We start from the raw sequence: 24,059 nt of genomic DNA, 5'->3' as shown, positions 1-24,059 counted from the left end.
ATTTGCCATATATAGATTTAACTGGCAAATATGTTTGGGAACCCCATCTATAAAACACTATATAACATTATCCTTCTTTACACAACATATCTGATTCGACCTGACAAGTCAGCATTGTTCACTTCACCATTTTTTCCTCTTCTTTCTTTTTTGTTGGATAGATGGTCTGATATTCGTATCATTCTCAGTTACCCCATATCAGGTCGGCTTTCTTGACAATCAATCGCTTAAGAAACACATTATGAAATGTGCCTTTCACAATCTGAAACAAAACAAATGCTGCCACACAAGACATAAAACCATCAACATCTTGCTTTCTCCCACTGCCCATAATAAAACCTGCTCCAGTTCAGCTGCTCAAAGATACGAGGAAAAAAACAAAAGAGCAGAGAAACAGATGGAACAGCGAGAGAGGAAGAGAGAGACAGAAGGCGTGAGAAAGAAAGTCCAGGGCATCCCTGATGTCCTTTCTGAGAACGGGATCGCTTTCATGGATCTATTGAGGACTCGGAGATCCAGTTACATGGCACTAAGAGTGACCTGCTCGAATTGGACCTGAGGAAGCATTCTATGAGTCCGCTGTTGAATAGGCCTCATTCATCTCTAATACAGAGAAAAGAGACTATACGCCAGCTTTCAGATAAGATAACCAGACACTGAACCCTGTTGATTTCAAATACTCACAGAAAAACTGTAAAAGAGACCAGCAAGAGATAAAATGAAGAAACTGAAATGGCCAAATTGAAGTATTAAAGTAAGCCATTGAGTGTATCTGGAAATGTCACTGTAGAGATGAGGCATAAGGACAAGTTTCTTTTGTTTTTGGACTAGTTCTCCTGAAAATGAACAACCTGTCATCAGTCACTCGCTCTCAAACATATTCAGAGGTTTTTACTGTTTTTGTCAATATAATGAAAACCAATGGGGTCCAAACAAAAGTGAACCACATTAATTTTCATTACACTGAGAACCCCCCCCCCCCACACACACACACACACACACACAAAAATAAAAAAACGAAACATTTTCAAAATAGTTTCTTTTGTGTTCCACAGAAGAAGGAAAATCATACCGATTTGGGTGAGTAAATGATGACAACTGATGAGGATGTTGCTGGTTTTGTCTATATAATGAAAGTCAATGGGGCCCAAGCAAAAGTGGACCTCATTCATTTTCATTAAACTGGGGGAAAAAAAACGAAACATTTTGGGTGAGTAAATCATGACAAAATATTTATTTCTGGGTAAACAGTCCGTTTAAATCAAAAGGTCACGACTCTGACTAAATGAAACACGGTTGAAAGTTTCCAAGATGAATAAAATAGCTTAAATCTTATTTAATTGTAAGTTAGCCTTGCCTGCAAAACACAAAGTTATTTCATCCCCGCCACAAGTATCTGACCCTCCACACTGCTCTTCCTGTTGTTCCATGTCACAGTTTCCCGCGAAAAGAAAAGGGAAGGTGACAATTTGCTTCTTTGCCACAAAAGTCTTTCTGGGCTCTCGAGCAAGTGAATTCGGGGAAGGACAGCCCGACGGCTTTATTTTTTGCCTTTTTCTTCTTCCTTCAGAGCTCTCTGGCCAGCGGCGGAGAACCAAAGTCAACGTTCGCGTAAAACTGAGGGAGTTCACAGGACAGGTCACGTCTCTCTCCGTGGCAATTCAATATCCTACCATTATGATATTGGTCATGGCTTTTGAAATCATAGCTGTACAAAACACCACATAAGTACACGTTTGCTTGTTTGAAAGGGTTCAGATTTGGTCTTCAGAGATGTGGGAACGTTAGAGGACTTCCTTCAGATAATGGGCAGTTTCCACAAAGTCAACTACAATTGGTAGCATCTTGCCGAGCATCTGCTGACTTTACCGCCATTTAAGAAGCCCTGGTGAATAAGTTCTAGTACTGCTGCATTTTAAATGTTCTCGGCTCTATTACACGGCCGGACAAAGATAAAAAGCCCCTTGAAGACTTTCAAAGCACCGCCTAATCTCGTTCTCCCCTAGAGAGAACTGGAACAAGCCATTACAAAAAAAGCGATGTTGCTTTCAGAAGAGCATTTGCTTGGATCAGCAGTGCAGATAACTAAACTCTAGGCCTTGAGCCGCCCGACAGATGCGTTTGCATGCTGGTGGCACTATTGTTTGTTTTAGCTCGTCAGCTTTTTTCCTAAGCACTGCAGATACTGAATGCAATTTAGCCCTACAAACCAAAACACTCATTATCTCAAACAATTTTCATATGCTTTTTTGCATGTTTCCTAGAGCGCTCGCCAGGCACTCCCTATGCAAATGGCAACAATTTCGATTATAAACCAATTGTTTGCTTCTCTGATATGAATTCAGTGCACACAAGACTTTTTTACTCTGTTAGTCGAAGAGAACGTGAAAGAGCGAGAGAGGAAGAGTGTGAGGAAATTCTAATTGAATATGACAAGCTCTGTCTCCAGGCATTTGCAAATGTCAGAGAGAAGCAAAGAAGCTTGTGGAGCTTGTACAAGCGTAACAGGTTTCAGATCGTACCTGCAGAGATGTGTGTAAAAGGGAGGACAGTGACAGGGAGAACAGGAAAGCTACAGAAATAATGAAAGGAAACACTCTTATGTGGAGGATCCTGTATTCCAAATTCATTTTACACCCTAAAAACGTCATGTTTGGTTAGATTCAGCTTCCATTAGTGTCAGTTATACTTGGCATTTCTAAAGTGAATACAGTTTACAGGTGGTTTGACAGTATATTAAAGCAATAAACTACAAAAGGCAGTGTGTTACACTGATTTTGCCATGGGTAAGAGGTGAAAATAACACCTTGAAAATAAATCAAATGCACAGACTCAGCAGCAACAGTAATTAAAAATGGTGAAAAAAAATGTTTTCAGTGACCGTTTTCTTTGATATAACATGTAAATATCATTTAATACATAAACCATTTCTCAATTTTATTAAATACAATAAAATATAATACATTATATCAATGAACAATGGTTTATATATTAAATTTTATTTTTTATATCACAAAATTATTTATATATTAGATTATATTTAATTACTATAATCAAAATATTTTAGATATTAAACTGAGAATCAATGACATAATAAATCAATATAATTTAATATATAATATTGATGAGAAATTATTTATGTATTAATTTTTATGAGTGGAAAATGTTTTATATTTTAACTGATATTTATATTCTATCACTGAGAAATGGTTAGTAGCTAAATATCATTTAACATATAATATCAATATTTATTAAATCATATTTAAGTATCATGTCAGATTGTTTATATATATGATAAAATAAAATTATTTTATCCCTAAACATGGTTAAAATTATATTCTATCACTGTTAATAATCAAAATGTATAAATATTTTTCATTGACATGATAATTATATATAATTTAAAATAATATAATATATATAACAATAAAATACCAATGATATTTATAAATTATATTATTAATATAGTTTATGTATTCAATTAAATTAAATTATTATACCACTACTCACGATCAATTGCATATATTTATTTATTTATATATATATATATATATATATATATATATATATATATATATATAATACATTTATTATTAATAAATAATTATTAATTATTTTTTATATATATATAAAATTTTATTTATATATATAATAATAAATACATTTATTATTAATATATATTAATATATATTATTAATACATATATATATATATATATATATATATATTATTAATATATAATATATTATTTTATTATTTAATTTATTATTTATTATTATTTATTTATTATTTATTATTTTATTTATATATAAATATGTTTATATATAAATATATTTAATATATAAACATAACATATTTTTCTTAGACATTATCATACATGTGTTTGTATTTATATATGCATAATAAACATACACAGTACACACTCATATTTTATGTAAACAAAAACCTTTATTTTGGATGCAATTAATTGCAATTAATCGTTTGACAGCACTATTAAAAATTAAATAAAATTACTAAATGCAAAAATTAATAACTAAATGATACTTAATTATTAGGTCAATAAAAATAGAGCATTTCCATCAAAAAAGATAGCAATTGGCTCTGGGTGCATGAATAAAGAGGCATAGATCCACAGACACGAATGCAGCCGCCTGACAGCTTAATGTTCCGCTCTCTTCCACTGCTTCTTTGAATTAGACAGGGCTGATATGACAAACCTAACCGAGGCGTCGCTCTCCCTATATCGCTTTCTCTCTCACTCCCGCTCTTCACATAGATATCACTCCTGTCAGGTTTTATCAGCTCATTCAAAGTCAGACAGGAGTTACTCACTTTGCCACTGGGTTTTATCGCACTGCAGGCACTGAGCGATCACACCTGACAGCTGTCTTCTGGACAGGTGACGAGTGATAGTATGCATCAGACAAGTGTAAGCCTTCCAAACTCTCCCAAGAACATGACACGTCTCAAAGAAAGCAATCAAAAACACATGTTCCATGTTTCTCAATGCACTAATGTAACATCATCAATGGCAAACGTATGCTTGTCCCTCGAGGACCTGTAATAATCAATGTCTTCTCTTATTTACTTCTCTTAAACATAGTCTTGATTATTTTTTGCATTAATTGTCTCATGATGCCATTTTTCTGTGCCTCCGAATCGATTAGTCATAAAAAAACAATCAATCAACCCAGAATGGTTCAATGACTTGTCCCTCAGACATGTACAGAATTCCATGTTTAACATTATTCATATAATTAAATTAAATGCCCTCTAGAAGCCTGCATTCTGCAAGTGAATGATGCTTTATTGTGCATCCCAAAGAGGCACACAATCACTTTCACAGACTTTTACATTAAATGTTCCCTCCTGCTGGAATGGCCTGCCCAACTCAATCCCAGCAGCCAAGAAATGGCTAAAAACACATCTCTTCCATCTTTATTTGTCCCTCTGACTCTAGCACTCTCTATTCTAATTCTATTTTATCTATTTGTTGACTTGACCCTCTAATACTTGCTCTCTCTATTCGTTTTCTAACTTTGTATTATCTTTAAAAAGGCCTCTAACACTTTCTCTATTATTTTTCTATTCTACTTGTTTTATTTTTTATATATATGAATGTGTATTTATTAGTTATGCTAACCGAGACTTGTCATAGCACTTGCATATTATTGCTGTTTTTGGTTTTGATTGCTTCTGTTGTCATCTTTTGTAAGTCACTTTGGATAAAAGCATCTGCTAAATGACTAAATGTAAATATATGTAAGTCTGGGGTCTGTAACATTTTTATTAATTAAATAATGTTTTACAAAGAACTCTCTTTACTCCCAAAGGTTGCATTTTTTTCATTTTAAAAAAAATTAAAAATTAAAAAAATTAAGTAAAATTCAAACCTTTGTGTGAAACATGAAGGCAAACTTTTAGAAGACTATTTCTTGCAATCTCAGCCCTTCTACTTCAAAATTTCACATTTAATTAAATGTATTACTTCTGTGAAATTTACTAGCAATTTTTGAGTTTAAAATGCCACACTTTTTGTGGGAAATTCATTTGTTACAAAAGTGGTGCTTTGATGACTAAAGGACATGAATTTAGAGATATAGCTTCTAGAGAGTATTTTAATATGCTATGTTACTTTTAGTATGCTAAAACAGCACAAATACAGTATGTTTTTATATTGACTACCTACTGCTCAAAAATACTAAAGCTAAAAAGAGGTGCTCGCTAAAAATGGTCACTAATCAAGCTCACTAACGGCCTGACGACTAGTCGATCATCTCTACGTGACAGTAGATAGATATAGCTGACCTTTTGACCTGTACAGACTCCACAGGGCGCCAATCAGAGGTCAACAGGAAGTGGTGAGTGGATGGCATGGGCTGTTACATCCTGAGCCAAAACAAATGGCCACAGACAGAAAACGGCAGCATGGGAGGCGGCTGAGGTATTCTCTCTCTCGCCAACTTTAAACAAGCACATTCCAAATTCATGTTTATAAATATGGATATTTTTCTAAACTAGTCATCTGACATATCTCAGCATGTTGGATACCGTGATGGTGGTTAAGCAGATCTCAATCTCTCTCCTGCTGTCTGTCTCTCTCGCCTCTTACTGACCTTTGCATACTTCTGAGAAAATAACAGTGTCTGATATAGCTTTAGCAAAACACATAAAGTGCTGTGCAGAGTACAACGAAAAAAAATACTAGTTTTGCCTTTTGCCCTAAATGTGATAAGGGTGTCATGATATTTCCAACTAACTAAACGAATGGTAGCGACGTCATTAACATTGGAGAAAGCATTCATTAAAACACTGTCATTAGGCTTGTGTTCATTGTCTATAGACAGCATGTTAAATCATAGCCTAAGTTTAACAGCCTAAAGGGAATGATTTGTGCTTTGGCCAGTAGGTGAACTGGTTTGAACAGGTCTGAGCAGGCATCAGGTACAGAACAGAAGCTCCTAACTATCCATAGGTCAACTTAGACTTGGCCTTTGACCCTTGGTGTAACATCAAACAAAATGAGATGGACACAGATGACCATCATAAATCTCTTGTATACACCCGCCTACCATGAGCAAACTTATTCTCCTCGATCAAGCATGTGTTAAACTATAACAATTACTATAAACATTATAAGCTTAAGGATTTTTATGTTATTAATGTTTTAGAATCAAGGCTCCCAAAGGCTGCATTTATTTGATCAAAAATACGGTAAAAATTGTAAAATATTATTACAATGTAAAGCAAATGTTATCTATTTGAATATATTTTAAAATGTAATTTATTGCTGTGATCAAACCTGTATTTTCAGCATCATTACTCCAGTCTTCAGTGTCACATGATCCTTCAGGAATCAATCTAATATACTGATTTGCTGCTCAAGAAACATTTCCAGTAATTGTTGCAAAAAGTAGTGATATTTTTTTTTATGTATTCTTTGATGAATATAAAGTTCAAAAGAACATTTATTAGAAATATAAGTCTTTTGTAACATTATAAATGTCACTTTTGATCGATTTAACACATCCTTGCTGAATAAAAAAAAAAATATTTCTTAAAAAAATAGTATTTACCTTAATAATATATATATATATGGCTGAAAAACGATTGGCAGTTCCTAGAGGGTAGCAAAGCTTGGATAATGATTTCATCTTGGTAGAAATGGTTGAGAAATGTTTGAGTTCATTTAGCCTCTTTTGGCGCCTCACATCCCAGCCGAACTTGGCACTCAGGTATTGTCATTAACACATGACGTGTTGTCCGCTTATTTTCTGCTTAGTTTCCCATAGAAACAGAGTCAGAAACAGGGATTGACAGAAGCGACCACAGTCTCTGTCCAGTGGAGAAGTGCGGTATACTGTGTCACTTTTGGTTACAGAGGCATCTTTGTGTTCCATGTTCCTCGGTGGTTGGTTCTGGATCGGATCAGATCAGCTGGGTGGGTAATTACAGCCTGTTGTGTGTAAATGTGAGGATATGCTGGCAGGAAATGGGTGGAAGGATTTCTGGGAAATGTAGGGACCAAAGGAATGCCAGTGCCCTCTGAAACGACAGTCTCTGATGTGGGTATTTCTGTTGCTAAATTAGAAGAAGCACTCTCAGCGAACCACCTCTGCACCACAGATACACAGAACGATACGTGAGTGGACACATGGTCTGTGGTTAGGATTTATGAGGGCCACTGTATTGATTCAAAATCACTATCGCTTTATTTATATCAGAAATATGCATTCTAGTCGAATCAAACTAAAGTCAGGCATCTCAAATGAACTCAAATATATGTTTTGTAACTAAATGTCTGAAAACATATAGTTACTAAAAAACATTTGTTACTAAAAAAATTTTTAAAATAAAGAAATGTCCTATGCTCACCATTTATGTGCATTTATATGATGAAAAGTTAGAGTAAAAGCAGTTGTTTCCTATTTGAATATATTTTAAAATGCCATTTATTGCTCCGAATTTTCAGCAGCCATTACTCCAGTATTAATTTGTTGTTATTGCTCTTTTTTGTTGTTGCCCTCTTTTACTGTTGAAAATATTCTAAAAAGATTTTTTTTAGCAAGAGTGCATTTAATACTAAGGTTTACAATTATTTTTTATTTTATTTTAAGTTATAAATAAAACACAAAAAACGTTTATTTTTCTTAGTACATTGGCAAAATATTTTCTTAATTTAAGCATAAACCTCACAATGCTTTATGCTTAAATCAAGAAAAATCAATTTCCAATGATGTGAGACAAAACCTTCTTTTGAAACAATGCATTTGAAATATCTAATTTTGCTTCTCAAGTCAACATATCTTGTTTTAACAATATGTAGACTTTTTTTTTACTGCGAAACAAGACAAACATAATAACCAAGAACTTTTACAGTATCAGAATAGTTGATAAAAGCTACTAGATAGCCTACTGAATGAACTGCTAGTGTGAGCTGGTGTACAAGACTAGACATACAATTTGAAATGTTTTCACACAAACACACATAACTCACATATATACATTAAAGCAAACATGCCACGACAAGCACGTTTCACAGGAAAAACTAGTCAAGGCTTCAAAATGTTCTTGACAGCATTTTATGTGGATGAACAAAAACAAACAAAAGCGAGAAAAAAAACCTTTAATCCCTAAAAAAATAAATCATACATTTACAGTCTTGAAATAATAGCCATGAACTCCAAAAGGTCAATGCAACAGTACTTTCTAAACAAGTTCGCATAAAAAGAAAAAGAAAAAAAAGGGAAGTGGTTAAATGGACAGAGAAAAAGCACAAAAGTTCTTCCCCTGCCCACGTTTCCGACCACCTGGCTACTGTTTCCCTCCCAAACCATACTTCACTGTCAGAGCGGCTTTGAGTGAAGACACAAGACAAAGCACAGGCGCTTCACTCCAAACAGCCCTGGCAAGAAAAAGAGGAGGAGAACAAGAGAGATAGACAAAGATCGAGAGGGAATAAAGACCGTGGAGAGAGCTAGCCAGCGATGGCAAGCAGCCGAACAGCAGGAGAGAGAGGAAGGATCTGTCAAACAGACACTAATGCAAAACGGCAACAAATCTTTCTTTAACACTTTCAGCAATGGCAGCATCATGCGGTTTTATCATGCTTTAACTGACTGACAGCGGTGTAGTCGACTGATTGAGATTTCCTGTAATAGAAGACAGTTTGCATGAAATATCAACCAGTAGGCTATATTTTGATGCTGGATCTTCTACAGCCAAACTGGATTCCCTTTTCAAGATGAGATGAAATTTAGTCAGAGAGTTAACTAAGTGTCTGCAGATGAAGTGCTGATTCAGTCGATCACACGCTTTCAGAAACAGAAATAACTCTAAACGGTGCCGATTATGATCAGAGATCTCATTTTAGATAACTCCATGTTAATTTCTCACGATTGGCCGGGACCAGTAAGCCACATGGTGCTTGCTTCGCCTTTTGAAGTGAGATGAAGGACGTAACTATTACGACGGACAAGGCATGACACGGATTTAATAACTTAAGCAAAATTGCTGATGCTTTGAAGTCTTTAGTTTGCCCTTCAGCCATGACCATTCCATTCATTTTCACAATCAGCACATTTTGTTTTCACAGCAAAACAAGTATCACCAAGTAAGTGCAAAAATATGGGGGAAATAACCACGCATCTGTCTTTGCATCTGAAATAAAATCTTCCACAGAAATGAGAACTACATCATAAATTCATCCTGGGAGCTACTCAATAACATCTATCAACTAACCCAAATCCACTTTACACGAGGCGAGCTCCTGTCTGGACACAGATGCACTGCTTCTTCTCAAAGCCTATGAATAATTCTCTATTCATTTAATGCATCATTCATCTGAGGAAATACAGATGTGATCTCTGGTCTGGTCAAGGTGCAGAGGTACAAACTGCTTGAGTCTCTTAGATATATTCAAAGGAAGAGTTCACCCAAATATGTCAATATGCAGAAAATGTACTCACCCTCATGCCATCCAAGATGCGTATGAGTTTGTATCTTCATCAGATTTGGAGAAATGTAGCATTGCATCACTTGCTCACCAATGGATGCTCTGCAGTGAATGGGTGCCGTCAGAATGAGAGTCCAAACAGCTGATAAAAATCCACACCACTCCAGTCCATCAGTTAACATCTGGAGAAGACTAAAGCTGCATGTTCGTAAAAAATAAATCCATTTTTAACTTCAAACCATTGCTTACAGCTATGCAAGTCCTTCGCAAGACATTAACTGATGGACTGCAGTCATGTGGATTAATTAAGCTCTCATTCTGACGGCACCCATTCACTGCAGAGCATCCATTGCTGATGCAACATTTCTCCAAATTTGTTCCAACTAAACAAACAAACTCATTTTTTTATTATCTTGGATAGCCCGAGGGTATCCCTGAGGGTTTTGGGTGAACTATTACTTGAAAAGCAAAGGAGCAGATGCTTTCAATTCATGCAATTTATATAGTAAAAAGCAACAAATTGAGGGTTTTCAGAAGACAGCAATAATGTATTTCTCTCTATTAATGAAAACCCACAGATGCCATTCTGTTCTTCAAATGCCTCACACCTTCATTTAAGCTGTAAAGCATTTCATCATTCACATGTTTTAATCTGTGTGTCTTATCACACATAGACATGAGCAACAGAATGCCTTTCACTCATCAAATATCAATAACTGATTTGCAGCAAAGGAGAACTGAACAGATGCACTGACTAATATGACTCCCTAAAACACCTCAACAGAACAGGTAAGAATACACCGACTTCATAATTCATGCAGTTAATCAAACTCATATAATTCACAAATTGAGAGCAAAGAGTGAAAATTGCCACTGTGACTCATTGCTGTTGAATGATTTTAATTATATTTTATATGAAAACACAAGGAACATGCAATGAGCCATCAAGTCATTTCACTAAATGATGTTCAAACGTCTGGGTGGATGGACATGTTACTACATGCCTTATTAACTATTACAGCACCAATTAGCCATAAACCTGTCAAAATTGGTCACAATATGCCAGAAAAAAACTTGTAAAGAGGAATAAGTCACCCAAAAGCATGAGTAATTATTATGAATATGTTCTGGAAAGCAGCTTTAAATACATTGCTAATGCATAGGTGTACTATAGATGGCAGTGCTTACGCATCGCCCAGATAGCCTAACCTCTCATTTGAATCAAAAGCTATAATTAAACAAAAAACATTAAAAGAGAGCGTAGGGGATTTGTTTCTGAGACTTGAAACACAACACAAATTACAGCTTATGACCTAGAGCGCTCCCATTATAATCAATGCAAGCGGCTTGTGCATTTCAGTCAAGTCAGCTTCATTTGATTCAACTTTTTAATTAGAGGCACTTTTAACCTGAATCTAACAAAAAACTATGTTCATATTAACCTTCAAGTTAATATTAGAATAGCTGGTATCAAAATTGTTTTATATTTGACAGATTTTCACAAGTTACCAAGCAATCAATTATCTTCAAATTTATAATAACAATAACAAAAGGAAGAGACTGATAATAGGTTGTGATAATAAAACCTAATAATTCTATTCTATTTTCTCATTCTAAAAGACAGAAAAAATCTCTAAAATGGTTGTTGTTGTCACGATTCCATCCACAAACCTGGAAAACATTCTGCACTTGCCTGCTGTTTATCCGGCAAGATGTTAAATAAACATTAAAATAAACATTTTGGGGTTTTGCATAGACAATATGCAGTTGATTGTGCCTAACTCCTGATGTTTGTCTGATGCTGCAGATGGATTTATGACACAATTAAAAGTCTCAAGTTCACCTCAAAGAAAGGTATACCTGAAAGACTAAATTTTATTGGATTTGTGTGTAATCTGTTGATGAACTTTGAGCTACTGTATCATATCATATCATATCATTTGAAAAGAACATAACTTGCCTATAAAGCACAAGCAGATTGAGAAAACTAAAAGACGTCCAGTGCAGTTCCTAATGGCAGAGAAGTAAATCTGTCAGTAAGAGATAGCTAGAGTTTTTTCTGTAATCCCAAGAACAGTTTAATTAGTCAATGATGACACAAAGAGATCCCTTACAGATACAGATAGTTTCTGCCAAAACAGCATTGTTACTGTGCTTCTTGCTGGTAAAATAAAACTGTGTTAACTTGTGGTTATCAGTCAACATTATGTCATCAAATAAGATATTGAAAGATTTGTATTCTCTTTGAATGAGATCCTCTATTAGGATCATGCAGTAACAACAATCACTGTCATAACCGGTATTTTGGTGGAAACTATGGCTACCATGGTATACAGGCTATATAATATTTCATTTAATAAAAAAAAAAATATATATATATATATATACCTCATTATAATACAGTATCAAGTCTTTAATAGCAAGCATAGGATTTATCATCTGTTTCCCCAAAAAAAGAAAGAAAAAGACAGAAATGGTCATTATAGTCACGCGTAATTACAGATACACATAATATTTAATACTCTCGCCATCACACCTAATGCCAAAACCTACTTGAAGATTTTTAATACCCGGATATGTAATACCCAGATGAAATATAGTTTGAATAAGTTTCCTTTTTCAAGACTTCATAAGTGGCTCTTACTGAAGAATCATCAGCTGCAAAACAGCGTTCAAAGAGGGTTTAGGAAATGATTTAGCGCGGAATGCATTGTGTGATTCATAAAGCTGAACCAGAGGCGAGAGAAGTGACAGAACGCGCTGCTCATCTCGAGGCTGGAGTCGGGACAATGCACTAGTCTCAGAAACATCTCAAAAAAGACCTACAAGCACCAGAATGCACAAAGTCACAGCTCAGAAGAGTTGAGAACTAACCCGTATCGAACTGGTCTGAAGCTGAGGCGCTGAGGCAGGCGACAAGGAGCAAAGCTGCGATTCTCCACGAATCCATCGCTCTTCTGTAGCAGGCTGTAAGAGATCTGAACACCTTCTCTTCCTCTCTCCTCGCAGGTGAAGTGTTTGAGTCCAGTCTGATGCAGCGAGCAGATGAATGTCAGCAAATCTCGCGGCGCGTCTGCGTTAAGAGCGTCTCAACTTCTAGGCAGATCAGCGCTGCCCCCAGACACTCAAGACAGATAGCAGAAAAAGTAGGGATCCTATTTCAAATCATGTGACAGGAAATCGGGGCAATAGATTCAACCTGCCCCATGCATGGGGGCATATACCTGTTGCGCGCTGTGGGCTGGCCACAAATCTAATAGCTGTGAGCCACAGACAACACAGAGGCTTAAGAGACGCTGTTGTTTCCACTAACAAATAACCTATGTAGACTGTAAGTAGATCAGTTATTACCTGTTAAGAAGTTAATTTAAATATTGTTAAAGTTTACTGCTTAAAAAATAAAATGAATGCATAAAAAAATAAATGACTTAAATGACTATGAAATAAAATATTTAAGATATATACTAAATATTATTAATAAATATTGCTTGTGCATTTTAAGACTTGCTTGTGCAATTGTGATGTTTAAGACAGACAGACATTAAATATTGTATAGACTATAGAACCATTCTATTTAAAACAATAGTGGATTTAACATCAAAATTTAACAAATGAATGTTAAAAATGTATGTTTTTACATGACCTTTTCCCTTTAAAAGACTTTGGTCAGTTCAAGAATAATTTATGCAATTTTATATTAATTTATTTGAAAGAATTAAAAGAGCAGTGTTATGTCTATCCTTGTATGGCCAAGATTTATATTAGATTTAGAAAGTTAGAAGTAATAAGTAATGCAATACTTTATCAGTGTAATCTGATTACACTGATAAAGAAGTAATTCGTATCATAATTATTATTTTTTTAGATTAACTTACCCTATCTATCTATATATATGTACACACACACACACACACACACACACACACACACACACACACACACACACACACACACACAGACACACACACACACACACACACACACACAGACGTATATATTTATTTTAAAGTAATTTAAAGTACACTTTTTAAAAAATAAATAAATGCATGAAAAAATAAATTAAGACTTTATCATTCCATAGGTTTATCATTGGTTCATAAATTAGTTTTATGATTATGTATATTATTCTGAGTTAATATTTGCCCTCTTTCTGTGTTTACATAAATGGGTAAATGGGAATATAACTTAAATGTAATTTAAATCCTGTCAGCCTTCTGTGGTAAATAATGACACTGCTCACTGGAACATAAGCCTCATTTCAATGTCATACATTCCAGCCCATAAAACAAGCAGCATCACTTGTGCAGAATGTCTCTCTCTAGTGGGAGAACACATGCATGGAGGATCCATTACCTCAGTCTCCAGACCAGAGCATGCAGGGGACAGCAGTGACATCATTCACCGCTCAAATTAAAACCAACTCACCCAAAACCCCAAACGGCTTGGTAAAAATAACACTCGCTGCCTGCTGCCTTTTTTAAAGTTTGAAAGGATTCGGTTGGATACGAAAGTGACCATAACGCAGTGAATCATCTGCAGGATGGTCAGCACACTGTAATACAGAGCTGGCTGGAAGATGCCCTAATTTGTCTACAGATGATATGTAAGGCTTGATCCAGTAAACTTACAAAACCCAAAAAACACCAAACCAGCATGATTAGATTTGTCTCGTGCACCAGCGAAGCTCACAATTACTATTGCTTACAGTTCACTCTGAAACATCATTATACCAACCTAGTCAATGAGCTCACTTAAAAGAGCATGTGACTACATCAAAATTAGACGGTCGAGCCCAAACAAGTTACTCAGGTGTATTCCGGGTAGTTAGATGTGTCAGAGTCTTCAGCCTTTGTCTGATGTTTGTAAGTATATGATAATTATAAGCATTTGCGCGAGAGAAGTCACACTCCCTGTCCTTAGTAGTAAACATGATCTCATATTTTCCAATGTCAAATAATTCAGAACTTACATTTCAGTCATTCACGAAACCGCATTTATGCACTAAAGACTATTTCAGTTATTTTCAAGAAACTTTAAGGGTTAAAAGTTATTTAAATCAATAAATGAATATACTATAAAATTTTATAATACATTTTATATGTAATTTTATGTATTGATATTGTAAAACCTCAATAATAATGTATACGATGTTTGTTTTGTGATATATATATATATGTATATTATATTAAATAATGCAATTTAATGTTGTAAATGTGAACTGTATATGTATGCATATACAAACACACAACATATAACATATAAATATAGCTAATTATATAGCTCCTAGAGATCAAATATGAGACATACAGTATTAAAATACAATGCAATACTGTATAAGCAAGATGCATGGTACGAGAAGTAGAACGAAGTTAAGTATTCAGTGAAGTATCGGGGTTGATATTGGTTTAATATTGAACATTTAGAAGATTCAGTCTGATATTTGACATGCTTTATAGTTTTGTCGTGAGATATCTAATGCAGTCTTTCTAACTTGTCAGAACATGTTAAAAGCAGGTTACTGGTTCACTGGAAAGTCCAGGATTTTATCATTACACTTGCTTCTTTAGAGCTTGTACGGTTCACACATTTGCCAAGATCTATACAGATTTGAAGGCCTCTGCTTGTTTGGGGTGGATATTGAAACCGAGAAACCAAGCCAAGGTGTCATTAGTGAGGCTGTGTCTCTCCTTGATTTCACATCTAATCTTTTCATCACTGTCAGTGCAATTATTCTCACCTCACTGTGCCGGTTTAATTAGATTTATTAAGCAAAATACATGCGTACGCCCATCTACAGCAAACATCATGCCTGCTCCTGTCACGCTTCTGAGCCACTGCTGATTAGAGACGATGTGATGGACAGATGGACAGATGGATAGATGGATATGTTTGCTTAGTCGATAGAAGTTGCGTCTTCTCCCTCCAGCAACAAATATATACACAGGCAATAGGTATTCTTTACCCTTGGGGTTTAAAGCCTTTGCATTCTCAAAAGAAAGATGAAAGTGGTGTTCTTAACCATTCTTAACCTGGAAAAAAACCACCTCACACACACCCAGCACACACACACTCATCCATCTCCCTGTGTTTGCTTTGAGCTCTTTAATTAAAGCACAATGTCACCCAGAGGAAAGGTTTGTGTTTTTACTGCCTCTCATCTTTAAGGCCTTTGAGCTACATCCCAGCACAAGCAGAACACCCACAGCAATAACACACACCTGCTTGGGACGTTCTTCATCGCACCCTCTGATCCTCCTCCTCGCTCTACAAACCTGCAAGAGGAAGAACACCTTTTCACCTGCGGCACAGAAATGAAAGCTTCGCTCAGGCCTGGTCCGATCTGAAGTCTTGCTGAAACAGCAGCCTGGAAATTTCTGTGATGAGATTCCAGTTGGCTGCAGTGTTTTTCTGCTTTTGTCAATCATGTAAAGCGATTAACAGAAGCTTGAGTATTGTGTAGATTAATGAACCTGAGGTTATACATAGACCTACTTTTGCCAGGACTTGTTTGCATGGCCAGAGCACAAAAACTGTACTAGACTTTGGCAGTTTTGTGCATTGAGCCTAATTACAGGGTGATTGTTACTCTGACAGCATTGGTGTGACTGAGAAACCTCAGAGGTTTGTTGGTGGAACAATCTTTTGCTTTGGACTAATTACATTTCAAACAATGTAAAAACAACCTCTATGAGGGCTAAGTGAGAGGAAACTGCCACTAAAAATAAAAAACTAAGCACATTCTAAGATTTTTTTTAATTCATGCTTTTATTCAGCAATGATGTATTAATCAAAAGAGAGAGTAAAGGCATTTTTCAATAGATTTTTATAACAAATAGATGCTGTTCTTTTGACGTTTCTATTCATGAAAGAATCCTAACAGCTGTTAAACTTTTTTCAACATTGATAATAAAAAGAAATGCTTCTTGAGCACCAAATCAGCATATTAGATTCATTTCTGAAGGATCATGTGACACTGAAATCTGGAATAGCGGCTGCTGAAAAAAAAAAAAAAATCTGCCATCACATGCATAAATTACATTTTAAAACATATTAACACACTGCAAAAAAAAAAAAAAAAAAAAAGTTGAGCAAACTTAAAAGTGTAAGGCACCAGCTTCAGCAGATTTCTTGTTTCTCTTTCTTCAGAGAACTTCTTGTTTTAAGTTTATACAACAAAAAGTTGCGAAAACTTTAATTTCCTAAAAAATAAGTTGAGACAACTAAAACATCTGCTGAAGCTGTTTGCCTTAAACTTTTATGTTGGCTCAACCTTTTTTTTTTTTTTTTACAGTGCATAAATAATAATATTTCATAATAATACTGTTTTACTGTATTTTTTATTAAATAAATGCAGACTTGCTGAGCATAAGACTTCTTTTTGAAAGCATTTTTAAAAAAAAAACTTCCTGACCTCAAACTTTTTCAATGTTATTGTTTATAAAAATGAGTCACTGAGTCAAAATCAAAGACTTAGAGCTGATATGTGCTCCATTATGAACACCTGGTGCTGATGGCAACGGTTATAATGCAGCATTTGTATTGTTTTTCAAACATATTGCATTTTAACAAGGTGCCTTTTCTGATACTGACACTTGTAGCAGGTGCGTTTCAGCTTCTGGTAATTTCATATCCACTTCAGATCCACCAACATCCCTTATAAAAGCCATCTGGAGCATATCTGTATACGGTCACTGCTGGGATGGAGATTTTTCAGCTATGAGTTGGCAAAAGGAGAGTCAAAGTCATTTGCTTTTGTTTGTTTGGAATAGTTCACCAAAAAAGCACAATTCTGTCAAATTCAACCTCATGTCATTCCAAACCTGTAGGACTTTAGGAAACACAAAGGAAGACGTTTTGAAAGATGTTCAGGCTTCTCTATTCCATACAGTGAGGGTGGATGGGAACTGTCAAGGACTGTCAAGCTGTCTGGCCGATACAATATCTTGACGATCTTTGATCACTGGTATTCACTTTCATTTTATGACAATAACCCCTTTTGTGCATAAAAGAACAAACCATGCAGGTACTGAAAAACATGAGTGAGCAAACAACATTTTTGGGTGAAGCATCTCTTTAAGAATGTAAAACATTCAGATAATGTCTTTATGGTGCAGGGATGCATCATTGCAGCGCTTGAGGGGGAAGTAGTTTGTGTTTCTCTATTTACAGTCATAATGTAAAGTGAGAGCTGAAACAGCGCACCTGATTCATGTTTAATTCAGTTAAAGCTGAAAGAAAAGGTAACATTCGGTAATACTTTATATACTCAATATTCTCCTGCCAGGAAGTAAAGACATTTTCGAGCCGGTAAGATTCACTTCCTCATATTATTTAAATGTGTTACATTTATGTGAAACTACTTTCATTTAGTCCTGCAGTGTACCTTAATATTAAGAGAGATTTTCAGCATTAATCAGCATGAAATAACGACAGCATTACTTACTGCATATGTGTGGATGCAGCATATTTGTGTTTTTAAAATATTTCAATATATTTAATATTTAGAGATTACACAACCATTCAAAAATTTGAAAGAAATCTCTTCAGCTCACCATGGCTGCATTTATTTGATCAATAATACAGTACTAAAACTGTGATATTGTGAAATATTGTTACAATTTAAACGTCCTGTTTTCTATTTTAATATATTATAAAACATAATTTATTTCTGTGATGACAAAGCTGTATTTTGTGTCTTCAGTGTCACGTGATCCTTCTGTCATACTAATATGCTGATTTACTGCTCAGTTATTAATAATGTTTCTTATTATTATCAGTGTTGAAACAGGACTTTTAAATTACATTTTAAAATGTGTCAAACTGTAATAATGTTTCACAATATGACAATATGATTTTACTGTATTTTTGATCAAATGAATGCAGCCTTGGGAGACTTCTTTCAAAAAACAAAAATAAATATTCCATTACTTTTGTAGTGTATATAAAATATTTGTTACATTTAAACAATCAACAAAACATTTGTCACAGCACAGAATTAATAAAATCAACTTGTGAAATCATGAAATCAATTGGCTTAAAAAAGAGGTAACACTTTATTTCGATGGTCCACTTTAGACATTCTACTAACAGTAAGTAACTTTGCAACTCCATGTCAACTAGCAGTTATTAGAGTATTAGTAGACTGTCTGCTTAATATCTTCTAACACTTTATTTTGATGGGTCTACAACATACAACATACTGACTATAAGAAACTTTGCAAGTGTCAACTTCTTCTACTAACCCTAAACCTACCCTTCTGAGAGTTAGTAGACATGTAGTTGCAAATTAATGAGAATTAGTTGACATGTAGTTACAAAGTTACTTATAGTTAGTAGAATGTCTAAAGTGGACTATCGAACACTTGTAGAAGCACAGAAGCAAACGAGAGCGACAGAAGAGAAACATTTATTTTGTGTTTCTGTTTTGACACTAATTAATAGCCATTTATTAATATTTCTTTGTGAATGTGAAGGTCAGTTTTACATGATGCAAATAATGTTGTTGTTATTATTATTAATATAGACTTGTCATAGCGCTTGCATGTTTTGTTGGTTTTGATTGCTTCTATTGTCCTCATTTGTAAGTCACTTTGGATAAAAGCATCTGCTAAATGTAAATGTAATATGCTAAGAATATAAAATATTAACAGCTGAGATATCAATAGCTAAATCAACATTATTGATAATATTTAAAAATACATGAACAGCAAAATTATAATTTGTTCTATATTGCTGTATATTAATGGTTTAAAACAATTTATTATTCAAATAAGGATTTTTTTTTATATATATAGTGTTTCATTTTTGTCATCTCACACTCAGGAACTTAAAGTTGACTAACTAAATAACTCCCTTATCTGATGAATATTTTATATGCTCTACTACTATGACAATTTTGTTTTTCTTCTCTAATATACAGAAAGTCTTTTTTTTTATGAGACATGCATTTGATTAACATCTGAGATGGAGAAGGGGGAAACCCTTTTTTTTGTTCTCTCTCTCTCTCTTTTAACTTGCTTTTGGCAGATCAAACCTATTCAGCCCAGACCATTACACTTAATCATCCATGCTGGGTCAAAGTCATTATCTGTAATGGCAGGGACAAAGCTCTCCCAGATTTGGGGGGATTCTGGGATGGATTTAGATTCTCCTTTAAAGAGAGAGCGGTTCCAGCCACATCAGTCGCGTAAATCAACTTTCATGTGCAAACGCTGCCCATCTTAACCAGACTCGCTGGGTTTGATTAAGACTTTCTAAGATATGGTTCATCTTTAATGTTTTAAAATAAATCCGGGGTAACTATCAAAAAAGGAGCAAGTAATAGTGAGAAACGAAAGGTCTGCTGATGTCTGAGCACGTCTGAGTTAAAAGTGCAACCTGTAGGGATTGAACTCAGACGGAACAATCTAAAAGCTTCTTGAAAAAACAACGCTGTTTAAGTTGGCAGGAGGGTGCAGTTGCAAAGCTACATGTTCATGGTGGTATACGAGGGATGGAAGAAATATGATAGGCCTTAATTGAATTAAGACACCAGAGATTACATGTTGTCTTCAAGCTTGGTTGCCAAAGAGAAATGAGGAGAGAAAGAACAGCCTCCAGTCGATGAGAATTTTTGCATGCCCTCAAACGATGAAGCTAAAGCAAACAAGTTTGAGACAATGTCCAAGGAAATAAAGAAGCATTTGCATATTTATAATTCCATAAGCAGTGTATGGTTGTTGAGCTGGCACGTCTCTGCAGCTGCCAATTCTGGGAGCTTTACCTCAAAACAGTGGCAGATTGATGGGAACTCTAATGGTTTCCGTTGTAATGGAAAGGGGAATACATGTGCGAGGGAGGAGTGAGCGTGTTTTTCTCCTCTCCTGCTTTCTGTGGTGTAGTAAAGTGAGGTGCAGGCCTTTCCTGTGGCCTCCGCAGCATGACGCTGAACGTTAAAAACAGAAGTGACTCAGGAGATGATGAAAGACATGCTGTCTGCCCTCTCCAGAAGTTCTGTGAGTCAAAATAAGAGGTCAATAGTCTCATTTCACTTGTAATTTTTCAAGTTTCTGTAAAAGCAAAAGACAACAACCTGTACTTGCATACGAACACCAGTTGTTCCAGTTTCACTCTTTTACACGTTTGCTTTAGCAGTAGTGGGCTCTATAAGGTGGTGAGATAAAAACATTTAGGGAATAGTAAACTCAAAAAAGAGTTCATGCATATTTACTCTTCATCCAAACTTTAAACATTCATGTTTATGTTGACCCAAACACTTAAAATAAGCAAAATGCTCCTCATAATAGAGAAAAAGCAAACACATTTTAAAAAATGTTCGAGCGTGCAAAGTTAGAGAAAATATATTTTTCACAATCTGCTTTGAAGAACTGAGGATACACATTACTGATCAAAAGTTTGGAGTCAGATTGAGTTATATTCAGTCTCTTTTATGCTCACCAAGCCTGCATTTATTTGATCAAAAATAGTCAAAAGAGTAACATTGCAAAATATTATTACAATTTAAAATACTTTTTTTATGGAAAAGCTAAATGATCCTTCAGAAATCATTCTCACTAATACCATATTTTATTATTGAAGATAAAAATCAATAATAACCATAAAATAAGTTAATAATTATTAATGAAAGCAGTAGTGCTAATTAATATTTCAGTAGTATTCCAATATAAAAATGTAAATGTATTTTTATTTTATTTATTTTTTGACCAAAAGCTATCATTTTGTTTTAAAGGACAATACAATAAAGATGAGTTGCACAGACCTAAACAGAGAACAGAATTATCTTCGATTTGGGAAAAACATAAGGACAAATAACATCAATTTCATTTTAGAAGGAGGATCTCATTGTAATCTTATAAAGAAGATTTGACAGATTCTCTCAACAATCATTATAAGCTTTCGGAACACTTAAAGCCTTTATGTATGATGCATTATAAAGAGTCATTAAAGGGTATAATGGATTATAATTAAATCATAATGTGCATTGCAATGCATTATATCTTGTTATAAATAATTATAACCAAATTTAAAATGCATAGTGTAACAATGAATTAATAAGTGTTATAATGTATTAACTGTGGTTACAATTATTCATGAGATTGTACAATGCATTATAATGTGCATTACAAGACATAATTAATGCATTAAAACTACTTTTATAATGCATTATACACAAAGGCTTTAAGTAAAGAGTTACTGAAGCTTTCATAAATCCGCTGCTTTTCTCATGCTCTTAAAAGGAGTTCAGGTGCATTGGACAGAACCTCCTTTTAAAGAACAGCTTTAGAGTAAATCAGCTCAAGCGGTTTACCAGTGTGACTATTCATCAACAGCCGGATCCTGCCCTTTCTTTCATAGTCCAAGTAGACGTCTTGGAGGTAACGTGGCAGAGTTATGGCAACCCTGGTAAGCTGTAAGCACACCACACACACTGGCCTTCATTTGCACACCAAACTCAGTCTAAACACACAAACCAGACTCAACAAATAACAATTCAGATTCATTTTGAAGACTCCATACGTCAGGATCAAAACTGTACAATACAGGCCTCAGGTGAAACTCCAAAAGCGATGTTGACCCGTTACTTTTCAATCAGATCGCTCGACTCCCGACCAAGCTGAGTCTAGGAATCCTGATCTTTCCAGCTGAGTTGAGGCGTCTAGATATCTGCCTGGATGAGAAGCTGATGGATTATAAGAGGGACTAGCTGACATGAGCTTTATGAACATTTACACCTGCACAAAAGTGTCAGACATACACAAGAACTGCTAAATCCCAGTTTAACAGGATAAAAGGGTAATGTAATGAGAAATTCGAGCTTTGAAGGTAAACAGACCAGAACAAATCAGAGAGATTTACCTGCATTTCACTTCAGTTAAACGAATCAAGCTAAATAAACGCAAGCACACTGAAAGCTTTCACAAAGAACGCATTCATCTCATTTGAAGTCTGGCTAACCCCAAATGAGCCCTGCTCCACCGCATCTCCTTCCCAACACAGACTACGATCTGAAATTGGAACAAAGTGTGATCAAACATCTTATCTGTGAGGACCACCGGTGTAGAGCTCCAGGACGGTTGTGTGTTTCACCGTTTTCAAGTAACTCCTGCAAACGAATGTTTGGCAAAGGACACGTTCCACATCTGCAAATGAGATAGAGCGCTAGTTCAAATCACCTTGACAGTGGAAACACTTCTCGTCAAGCAGCGCAGATCATTTTAATTGGGGTGAGCAGCGGCCGCACATGCTGAAGATCTATCGCTCAGAGTCATCGGGGCATGGGCTGCGCATTCCTCCTGTTTCCCATTCTCTTCCTGCGCTTGTTTTCAGAAGGAAAAGTTACTCCAGTGCAAGTGCTGTATGGGGACCTGTGGCTAGAACATGGATACATTTTAGTGGACATTTGCCCTTGTACACTGACCCAGAGCCAGCTTCCGTTACGCCAGTGCTTTCTGTGGTATGTGTGTGTGTGTGTGTGTAAAATGAGATAAAATGAACACAGTATGAGGCTTTAGTTCAAAATCAAACTGGAAGAAATGTAAATGTAGACAAAAAGATGTTAAAAAAGACTCACACCTGAGCTCTGTTCAAAAACATAGTGAGCTGCCTTGATTGGTGCCTTCTTAGGCAACTGCCCTAGAAACAGTATTCTAACTGTTGTGGATGTGGCTCAATGGTAAACTGTGGTATCTTAGAATACAACACGCTTGTTGGAAGCATATAGAAAATGAGCAAAAATATTAAATTCTCACACACACACACACGTTGGTTTTTGTGGTTTATGGGGACTCTCCATAGGCGTAATGGTTTTTATACTGAACAAACTGTGTGTGCTATTGCCCTACACCAACCCTACACCTAAACTTAGCCTCACAGGAGACTTTGTGCATTTTTAGATTTTCAAAAAAACACCATTTAGTATGTTTTTTAAGCCTTTTGAATTACGGAGACATGTCCTCATAAACCACCTTCAAATTGTAATACCTCTGTCATACCCATGACATTATACAAATTTGTGTCCTCATAAACCACATAAACATGCACACACACACACACACATACACATGACACTAAATGCGAAAAGAAAAAGAGGCTGACATTCACATGT

The 24,059-nt window shown here is 35.2% G+C and overlaps 1 protein-coding gene across 2 annotated transcripts in view; it reads right to left on the bottom strand.

Moving 5' to 3' along the window:
- Positions 1-13,082, bottom strand: part of LOC306871079 (kremen protein 1-like) — a 69,761-nt gene extending 56,679 nt beyond the window's left edge. For both annotated transcript variants that reach the window (XM_079418769.1, XM_079418768.1), the window contains exon 1: positions 12,830-13,082. In XM_079418769.1, the coding sequence (XP_079274895.1) occupies positions 12,830-12,905 (76 nt within the window). In that variant the 5' untranslated portion in view covers positions 12,906-13,082. The remainder of the gene's footprint in view (positions 1-12,829) is intronic.
- Between the last annotated feature and the right edge of the window lie 10,977 nt (positions 13,083-24,059).

Source organism: Barbus barbus (genome assembly GCF_936440315.1).
Source record: "Barbus barbus genome assembly, chromosome: 6".
NCBI lineage: Eukaryota > Metazoa > Chordata > Actinopteri > Cypriniformes > Cyprinidae > Barbus > Barbus barbus.
Note: the sequence above shows the minus strand (reverse complement) of the source record. Positions and strands in the feature narration are given on the sequence as shown.